Source organism: Clytia hemisphaerica, unplaced genomic scaffold (assembly GCF_902728285.1).
Source record: "Clytia hemisphaerica strain Z4C2 unplaced genomic scaffold, Clytia hemisphaerica genome assembly, whole genome shotgun sequence".
NCBI lineage: Eukaryota > Metazoa > Cnidaria > Hydrozoa > Leptothecata > Clytiidae > Clytia > Clytia hemisphaerica.
The window spans coordinates 78,410-89,445 of record NW_027104135.1 but is presented as its reverse complement, the minus strand read 5'-3'; the positions used below and the strand labels follow the sequence as shown (position 1 = coordinate 89,445).

Genomic DNA, 11,036 nt, shown 5'->3' with positions numbered 1-11,036 from the left:
TATATAAGTTAAAATTCTCATAAAGAGGTTTTTATGATCTGTTTACTTGACAATTTTTTTCAAAATCTAGAATGCCAAACAACCCAAGCCCTGACCGGAAAATTGGAGTAGCTTATAAAAAATGTGTAGTCTTTGTTTGGATTATGATACAATACAATATTCTATGAATGATCAGGTCTAATATAAAATCCAGTAAAATTAAAAGTCATCAAGTTATTTGTCATAGAATAACATGAATATTTTGTTTCGTTGATAATTCCAGATTGTAGTTAATTCCCTGAACAACACATGTATTAATCACATCACATTTCCAATGTTCTATAAACTTCATTTGAGTATCTGATAATTCCATGGATGATGGATAGCTGAATGAATAGCATACAAAGTTGCTCATATTGTCTTGTTCTTGAACTGTGAAATTGAAAGTGAAAGTTGTAACATTGAGATCTAATGTTTGTGGAGAATCTGTTGTCGGTTGAATATAGATAACTGGATAGCCCAAAGCTATTCCAAAAACTGTTGGTGTAAATTCTTTAGGGTCAATATTAAAATATTGTTCTTTTGTAAGATTTTCAAGGTATGATTTTAATTCTGCAATAATCCCATTTAGCTTGTTTACACATCTGTTGATCGTTGTCTCATTTGTTTGATTCATTTCAAGAGGCTGTGTTGCTCCAGCAAAAATAAATACTGGAGTTGAAAACATCTTATTGTAACTTTTTAAACATTCTAGAGCATTCCCAATACGTTTTGGAAAGTCATTCATCTTTACCACAAGAACGTCTGAAGATATTTGAATAGCCTGAAGTTTATTTTTGATATACCCGTTGCAATGCATCCAATCCAGTAGCTCCACAAATTCTCTGACATCAACAGATAAAAAATCATTTAACCATGCTGGCTTCAAACCACAATCCACTGCGTAAATTTCTACAGAAATTCTGGCCCAATGTTTTCTTATCATTCTATTTGCCTTATTTGGTATCTCAGCAGTCATCAAATTATTCATATCCTCTCTTTTTTAGCCTGGAGATCTAGGCTATGATTTCTTTATTTATATATTGATGGCAAAACGAATAGCATGGTCAGGGCTGAGAATTTGAAAGAAAGTTTAAAATTTCCAACCAAAAAAATAATGATAAGAATTTGGCAATCAAAACACTTTATTGTGCTGGTGGCCACACTCAATTTCAAAACAAAATTTTAAAACATTTTCTTTGCCAAGTGAGTCCAGCGAAATAATAAGCTATTTTGTTTTAAAGTCTAAAATGGACTCTGACCCATCAAGTATACATCAGATTAAAAGTTAAAAAGAATTTTCCAGCCAGAAAACATTAATACCGATTGTAAATGACAACGATCCAACTTAGGAAACAAACGTAGACATTTGTACTTTACCATTTGACGCGTGTCCAACATAGAACACGGCTATAAAATGAATACAAAAATACTAAATTATTACAAGAATACGAGAAGAATATTAGAAAGAATACAAAAACAATTAATCATTGACAAAATCATACACAGACAAGTTACAGAAATAAATAAATAAATAAAGTTCTACTCACTAGAAACACTGTGGTTGAACGTCACTTCACACACACTGAACAGTTTACAAAACTTTGACAACACACCACATGACTTCACATTTACACATAACACAGGAATTCCCGTAGGGATTACAATAGCAATAGAAAAATATATAAATATTACAATTCCCAAGACAATAAAAAACTAAACTAATTCACATGAGACATAATAACAATTACACAAAAGAACAAACATAAATTCAATGCCCAAACGACATTAACACCGATCAAACTTTCAGAAAGAACATCCTTGCAGCATGAACAAGTTTGTATGTTTTATCTTTGATATAATTAAGCTTTCACACGTTCTTTTAACGCCCCTGACAGCCAACAATTAAGCTAGGCTAGACTACTTCTTAGGATCTCAGGATTCAAATACTCAAAATTTTTCCAATAAGGCTGGGAATATAGCCTAGAATCCACTGAACCCCCCCCCCCAAAAAAAAAAAATCAAAATCCAATGAAATAATTTGGAAGTACTAAAATCACGATTTTCGCATCAGTCTTTAAAATACTGAAAATACACAAAATTCTCAAAATGTTTAAACTATGACTGTAAATATAGAAAAATTTTCTTTTTATTATATACATAAAAACCTTCGAAAGAATATTAATGAAGGTTCCTTCATGTGAAAATGTGTTTGTATTCAATTATTTCAAATTTTCGAAACCCTTTTGACCTGTATAGGATGTAATCATAGTTTCTACTCTACCCCTGCTACATTTAGGGGGGGTCTTGGGTTTTGATGAACCAAAAGCAAGGGGGTGTTAGTAAAAGTATGACTTTCCTAAGGGGGGGTTGCCAGTTAAGGGGGGGGGTCTTCTTACCTAAGGGGGGGTCTTCTTAGATAAGGGGGATCTTCCTTGAATTATGCAAAACTTCTTTTTCAATAAAGTTTGCATGCGGCACTGGGGGGGGGGGGTGAAATTTTAAATAAATTTCCTAAGGGGGGGGGTTAGCACTTTTAAGGGGGGTCCTTATACCTAAGGAGGGATCTTGACCCCTCTAGAAACTATAAATTGTAAGTAAGTAATTATTTATTTACCATTTGAACACTAATAATACATGAGACAAGTCAACAAGGCTAACTCTATGCTTGGGGTTATCAAGCGAGGTTTCGCCAGCTTAACTCCAGAGATCCTCCGTACACTATACTCAACAGTATGCACAGTCAGTTTGGTCACCAAGACTATGCAAACGCGTCAATTTGCTTGAGGGAGTGCAAAGACGCGCAACAAGACTAGTCCAAACGTGTTGCAACCTTTCGTATAGCGAAAGACTTAAAATGCTTGATCTACAAACACTGGAATTTTGAAAACAGTTCTGTGATATGATCCAGGTCTTCAAACACCTCCAATTTTATGATAAAGCAACATTACCGGACAAACTGACTAGTTGAACACGTCCAAACCGAAGACACGCTCACAAACTCTCACCAAACTTCACGAATGACGGCTTCAACGGGCCACAATAACCAAATACTTTTAATACTGGTGTGTACCAATCTGGAACAAGCTACCAAGTGATGCTGTTTCAGCAGATTCCATCAAGTCATTCAAAGGAAAACTTAATGATGCATGGAAAACCCATGGCTTGAAATACGACACGAGAAGAGTTTAAATAAGATCAGTTAGAGGCCCACTGCGAGCCTAACTTGTAAATCTCTGTAGTGAGAGGGTATCCACAAAATAGAAAGGAAGTGCTTTATATGAAAAGTTAAAACATAACCATTAAGGGGTTATTGTTTCTGGTATATGTTTTCATATGAATTGACATTTTCTTTCTGAAACATATATGTCTGGTGGTTCCAGATGTCATCACAGATGACTTTTCTCGCAATCCAAAAACATTTGTAATAAACCAGCTGCAATGGAAAGTCAGCCCTACAGTATTGTTAGATTAGAAAGATTAGAAGTCAAGTTAATATGAAGATCCAGAGGAGCTGAGGTCCTAGAGTTGCTATTCTCCCATCCATGCACGCCAAGTATAAGACAAAATGTGTATATTATTACTTTTATTTAAAAAACCAGACCTAAAGCAAGTAATAATAATAGCTTTGTGGTCTTTTTCACTGTTTTTCATTGTATATACAATCATTGCATTGGGGAAATCCCCTTTTCATCTACAACGAATATCATCTTTAATAAACATGTAATAAACAATGAAGCAATATATACATGTAGCAAACCAAATAAATAAATATTGTGGTTTTATTTACCCTGTTTGTGGTTTTATTTACCCTGTTTGTGGTTTCATTTAAAACCTGTTTGTTGCTTCAATTACTTTGTTTGCTGTTCATATTCCTTTTCCTTTTTTTTTAACAAACCTACTACTGGTAATTAGATTAATATAGATTACCCGTCTGCTTTCAGCGTTTCGGTGTCGTGGGATAAATCTTCCCATGCTACCGAAACCCATGACAGTTTTATAGTAAACAAATTATTATAATAAATACATAATAAAACAACAATTAAAGCACAGTTAGGGAAACCATCGCGGATCCTGACATTCTATAAGCCAGCAGAAACTAAATGACCTGTCTTGTAAACTTAAGCTTCTTACCATTTTCCATCAAAAATAACCAAAAACATTGCTAATTCCCAAAGCCGGAGACCAAAACAAACTATCTTCCAAGATGATGGCACCCTTTTGGATCTATTGCTAAGGCCATCTAAAATTGTGGACAGAGATATCAGGCCCTTTAAGTGGTTCTGAAACGAAAATTCTTTTTCCCTCTTTTCTACGATCTGTCTGATACAGTCTAAAACAACCCGTTTTTCTAGTCTGTGCACTTCAAATAAAAACCAACAGAATTGTATGTTCAACGAAAAGGCCTCACGCATCAGTTAACAATTTTAAAAGATTATTTAATAAACGAAATCTTATCCTTGTAAACATTCTTTAGAGAAAAATAAGAGGAGAGCCGGGAGAGCCGGCATAAAGCCGGCATAAAGCCGGGAGAGCCGGCATATTGAAAGTACCTCTGTAGTGGAGGGTTTCATTGTGCAATATAGTTAAAATATGGCTTGAACTTTGAATTCAAGTGAAAAAACTCAAGTTTTGTAATTCTTTCGTACATAGAGAAAAAACTATAAATAAATATTTCACTATTGAGGTAGTTTCGAATAGCCACCTGCTTGATCTATTCATGTAGAAAAGATCAAGGCTGTATCCCTTGGAAACACCATTTTATTTATTTTTTTAGAGATTTTCTCCACATTAATGAAATTCTATGTAAACTTTCCACTGGCTTGATGGGTATCATTGTAACCCATATTAAATTTATATCTTTTTCCGTTATGAAGTCAAAAAAAAAATCTTTTTGAAAGAGTAAGAGCCTGAACCTTTCATGTCAAAAAAGTCCCGAAAACACTGAAAACACTTTTACCTGAAACACCTTTTCTGAACCTTTCATGGTTTTCTGGGTGTTTTTGGCAAAAACATTTTACCAGAAACACCTTACCTCTCGAGGCAGTGTGTTTCCAGCATTTCCTGTGTTCCTGGTATTTCCATAAATCAACTCTCAATTTTCTCCACTAAACTCAGGCAAAAATGCCATTTCCCAGAAACACCACCATTTTGTGAACCATTCAGTCTTTTTCCTGGTGTTCCTGGTATTTTTCAAGACGATTTTGAAGCTCTTGCAGTGTCCTGACTGAACCAATCAGATAAAAATCGGGTTAAAAATCGGGCTAGAAAATCGGAAAAAAAACGGGGAAATGGGACTTTTCGATACCGTTTCAGCCAGTCGGGACTTGTTTTATAGCAGTCGCCTTCGACAGGACATTTGGTGTTTATGGTGTTTTTAAAAATTGAACCTTTCATGCTGGAAAGTGTTATCTGCAAACCAGGTAAGCAAGGTGTTTTTAAAAACATGAATGGTTCAGGCTCTAATGATGTTTCAAGAATGGTTAGTAGAATCAACTTTTTTCCCGAAAACAAATCCACTTAAAGGGCCTGAGTTGTGGAAAGACAGAGGCGCCCGCTGCTTCGAAGGTGTTAACGCCAAAAATGCCTGATATGATCTTCCAACAGAAGATGGGTTAGTTGCCGTGCGAGTTACGCCATGCACTCCACCGCAACACGCAACAAACAGTGCTTATTTCTTATAACCGTGAAAGGACGTAACTCGCACCGCAAAAAACTCGCCTTCTGTCAGTAAGTCACACTAGCATCCCGCCGAAATGCATATCAAAGATTAATGCTGCAAAAGCGCTATATCGTTTACTTGACTCGCAAGCAAAAAAATGTGCCGCAAAACTTCTAAAGGGATTTATGAAAAAATAACCATAGATGAGCCATAGATGAAAGTATTTGTGCCAAGTCAACCTTGAAAACTAATTTGAAGATCAACTTCCCAAGCAAAAGATCTACGGGGGAGACGGAACCCACCTAGATCCACGCACCGCCTGATAGGCTATAATTTCCCAGAAATTTTGCTTGCCAGACCTCAAGTCAAACACTGACACATTTAGGGGCCATTAACAAACGGCCGTTAAGACTCTGACCCCCTCCCCCCTTCCTCTTACCGTAAGTTGGTCTAATATCGACATCCCTCGTCTAATTCTGACACCCTTCTTTAGAGACAGGAACAATATGAAAGCTTGAATCATTGAATGATTGAAAAATGATTATTCCTCTCTGACCACTAGGCAAAGAAAAACAGTTTCAACCTTTCTATCAATTTCAGCTAATAAAAAGGGTGTCGGGATTAGAGGAGGGGTGTCATTAGACATTAGACCAAGTTACGGTATTTAACGGCCAAAAAAACCTTGAAAAAAATAAACTATTTCAGCCTAAAATTACCTTTCCCCTGCATGTTCTTTTGCGTTCTTTTTCTTCGCAGACATTGAAATGCTTCTTAACTTCCACGGAAAAACATGTGGTCAAGGTGAGATGGGAATAGCGGGTGTTACCATGAGGGCGGGAGAAAAATTGCCGAATTGGGTCACATGACGAATGATATTTCTTGACGTACGATTGAAAAGTATGGCGAAAGTGTTGGATTGTATGGATTCTTAGTATTTTTTAAGACTTTGGGACAATGTGAGGAGCTTCTATTGTAAGTGAGATTTTCCTTCTTTTTTAACTATTTTTTATGGCATAAATGTTGACCACCTTACCCCTTACGGCTTGAAACTGTTAAAAAAAAGATTGTCAATTGTCGATGGCCCCTTACATGTGCGGAATTTTTTTTGCTTTAGTGTATAAACAAGGCCTTATTAAAAATCAAAGCACTGTCTCGAGAATTGAATGACAAAATTTGGTTGGTTGATATTCTGGCTGTTGCACGTTCGCAATCAGTCATTTTGTCTCGTTTTAAGTTTTCAAGTTTCTCAAGATTTAATTAATTGTCTTGGGAACTTGAACTTGATTCAGGTAACACTCTCGTCCTTGTTGTTGCAAATACATCCTGTAGATGACTGATGTTGTTTTTCTGAAAGCTTGATTTCCTAGTGTGACTATGGAGTGTGGCTGTGGTGTGGTGGAGTTTATCGATTATCGGAGTAATCGATAATGATTGAAGTAATCGATTAACAATCGAATATTGAGTACCAAAAGAAGCTGAAAACCCAAGGTGGGTTAACAACCCCTGGCAGGCAAAAACGCGTTTGTTTACCTCCCAAACAATTTTATACACAACGGTGGAGCGCACATTTTCCCGGGCCATTTCTGAGAAGTTTGAATTACAGGAAAGGTGTATTGATTACATACCCAATTTCTATGATAAATCTTTAAGAAAAACTAAAAAACTGATCTAAAACCAAAGCACAAAAAGAAGCCCAGCCATAAAGATTGACCCCATTATTTCCCAGCCATTTCCCCTCGACATTTTGTGTGCCTTCGCCCTGCGTTTCATCAAGTAACTCATATCGCGCATTTTGATTGGTTGGAGAAGATGAAAGTGGTTTTTTCGCGCATGAATCGCATGTTTTAATTGGCCAAAGTAAACTTGGTTTCAGATTATTTTGACGCGCTGCTACCGGAAACATATTTGATAAAATCGAAGGCTGGAAAGTACTCAATACAATCGAAGGTATTCAATATCAGTGTAGCTGGAACCTCGATATTCCAGGATTAGAAAAAACTATACCTGTCATCTTTTTTCTTTAAAGAATCAACAAGCCATCAACATCGATAAATTACACACATTTCCTCAGAAACTTTTAAAATTATCTGCCATTATGACTTTTTTGAAGCCGTTTCGAAATTAAGCAATCGGTTTATGTATCGGAATTCCTATGGGAGTTCTTTTCCAAGATTTGTAAAATAGATCATTATTGATTACTTTGATCACAATCGAACGTTCCATTAGTTACCGTCTGGGAGTAAGGCACAAATATCTTCGTTTCGCGTCGCCCGACCAACTCTCGAAAATTGAGTAGAATTGAGTCGGTGAGTCGGTAAATTTGTTGGACTTTTTCTGTCAATGGCCTTTCCTTCGTTCAAAAATTTTATTATTGCGGTTTTTTTGCGAGCGATTTCTGGCGCATTCGCAGCATTTTGACGGAAAGAGTTACATCGGATCACCCAAAGTACCTTCATGTTTTTATTTTATTTTCTTATCTCTGATCCTGTCTTTCTCTTTTCTGACTGTCTGAGTTTCTGAGTTGCTGAGACTTAGTTTCTCATTTCTGACTGAGTTTTCATACCTGTCAATCATTTGTCCATCAATTTCGACCAACCTAATTTTTGACCCGAGCGGGATTCGAACCACCACCAAAGAAAGACCTTCAGATTCGGAAGCCAGCGCTCTATCCATTACACCAGAAAAAATGCACGCGCGCCACCCTCAACGGGGGAAAAGAAGTAAAAAGGGGGAAAAAAGAAGTTGCGCAACCACGAGCAAAGTGGATTCATTTTAATTAAATGCGCCTTTGTTTTGGAGGCGCGAAAGAAGACAAAATGGTAGCGCGAGAAGGCTTTTCTCTGTGTATGCCGAGATACGCTATATCATTAACGAAATCCCGGCGTACCAGCACATACACATACTCTGTCAAAGAATATATAAATGTCTGGAATTTTCGCATGTTGAGGAAAAGTTACCTCAGAGACAGGGTACTTCTTGCCAAATATCTACTTGTGGTTCACATGTCACATAAAAAAACAACGTATCGGCTTTTTATCTCGGCTTTTTTATTTGTATTATATTCATGCGTATTACTACTTTGAATACGGTGATAGTAGAGTAAATTGGTAGTAAATTAAACTTTTTGAAAACATTTAAGCACTTTGAGACATAGGGAAAAAACATACTAATAACTTGCAACAACAGTTTATGTTTTCTTATAATAATAAATCGAAAGGATAAAACGAAATAACTCAGCAATTGAATTTTGAAAGATTGCTCCACAACAGAGTTATTTTGATATAAGTGAAATATGAGGCAAATCTGGTTTACATATTTGAGAGAATTCTATATGGTTGGGTGTAAAAAACATCAGAGAAAGAGTTTGTCATTGTATTGTAGGAGTACTATTTTCTAAAACATTAAATAAATGAGAAGAAACATGTTTCTATATATAAAGTGTTATACCCTAACATACAGAATAAAGTATCCCAAAGAGATTTTTTAGGTTAAAAGTCAGTCTAAAAATATTCATGGTAAGTTTTCATGATGACACTCTTTTAAGTCAAAATTTTAATATATCATTCTCTAAGAGTTTATTTATACAAAGCACAATAGAGTAGGCCATCGGTCCCCAGAGATGTTTCCCTGAATTAGCCGCTCAAGACGCGTTATCACACATGCCAAGTGCTCATTGTTGTCGGCTTTCCAACAATTCCTACTGAAATTGAATAATAAAAAATATATATTTTAGATTAATTTCATGTGTGATAAAGAATATACGATATAGGATATATTATTGGCACAATTTTACCCACAATTGTTTTTAATTATATTATAGTAAAGAGTCAAAGTGACAGCGCAGTAGACAGCCGACTTAAGCAAGAAAATCGACCAACTCCAGTGATTTACAATTTATCATTTTGGCAATGCCTTTATGAAAAATATACCAATATTTACAAAGTTTCTGCAGAAGCTACATTAAAGTATGCTTGATTGAGTCTTAGTAAAGGTTTTTTCTGAATGAATATGTGTCTATACTCCATTTTATAAAAACCACAGTTGTCGGGCGGGCACCGGTCAAGCACAAAACAAGGGAAATGGTAAACGGCTAACACCTGCAACGGGCCATAACCTTATGAAAAATGAGTCAATTTCTCCCAAATTTCTGCATAAGCTTTACTGAAGTATAAGCTTAATAAAGTTTCAGTAAAGGTTTCTTCCTACTTGTACATTATTCCATAACTTTATGAAAATTTAGTCAATATTTTCCAAATTTCTACAGGAACTGTATTGAAGTATACTGAACCTAATTCTAATAAAGGTTTCTTCTAAATAAATCTGTGGCCATGATGTAAAATAAAGGTGACGGCCGTCAAAAGCACGGTTAGGATTGTTGAAGTCCAGTTTGGCCTAATACTTCATGAAAAATTGATCAATGTTTCTCAAATTTATACAGGAGCTGTACTGAAGTATGCTGAGTCAAATTCCAAAAGAAGTTTCTTCTACATAAGTCTGTGTCAGAAATGTAAAATCAAAGTAATAGCCGGTACAATCATGAACATTGGCCGTCTCCAGCGGTGCATCATTTTGGGTCACAACTCCTTCAAAAATGGAGCAATCTGTCTCAAATTTCTACAGGAGCTGTAATGAAGTATGCTCAATCGAAATCCAGTTGAGTTTTCTTCTGAATAAAATCATGTCCATGATGTAAAATCAAAGTGACCAACCAACCAAGTACAAGAAATCAGTTCTGCATCAAACATTCAAATTCCACAGCAAAAAGAACAAAAAAACTCCCAGTAAATTGGGATTAGAGAAACCAACTACTCTATCACAATTTTTAATACTTTTCTTGTTCTTATATCGTTGATTTGGTAGTATATTTCATAGAAAATGAAGAAATTTCAGTCAAAAATTCTGCTTGAAGCTGTGAAGGCTTATCCACTTCGGCAGAGACATCTTGTTTTGATTTTTTTAACAAATCAGATCACTAGAATTCTCTTATTTTGCCGTGAACCAATCAAAACGCGGGATTTCAAAATAAAGCAATATGATTGGTCAAAATAGAGAAATAGAGAATTCTTTTGTCGGAAAATAGAGAAAATAGAGAATTCCCGTGAAGTGATTGGTTAGAATTCTCTATTTTTCTCTATTTCAACAAAAGGTCTATTGTTTAAATTCTCTATTTTTGATGGAATCCCGAGTGCTTTTCTCTGAGCCATCGCCGCACATCAAATTCACACAATTCATAACATATTATACCAAACTGGCAAAAGACGGGGGTAATGTTATTATAATATGGGTAAAAGTACCCCTTTTTTAAACCTGACTGAAATTCGAGCCGTTACTAGCAACCCTGCGGGGCCCAAGGCGC

The 11,036-nt window shown here is 35.8% G+C and overlaps 1 protein-coding gene across 1 annotated transcript; it reads right to left on the bottom strand.

Moving 5' to 3' along the window:
* Nucleotides 1-220: 220 nt before the first annotated feature.
* On the bottom strand, nucleotides 221-964 carry LOC136813667 (UPF0739 protein C1orf74 homolog). The gene has a single exon (XM_067070168.1). It carries the CDS (start codon nucleotides 962-964, stop codon nucleotides 221-223), a length of 744 nt encoding a protein of 247 aa, XP_066926269.1.
* Nucleotides 965-11,036: the final 10,072 nt, after the last annotated feature.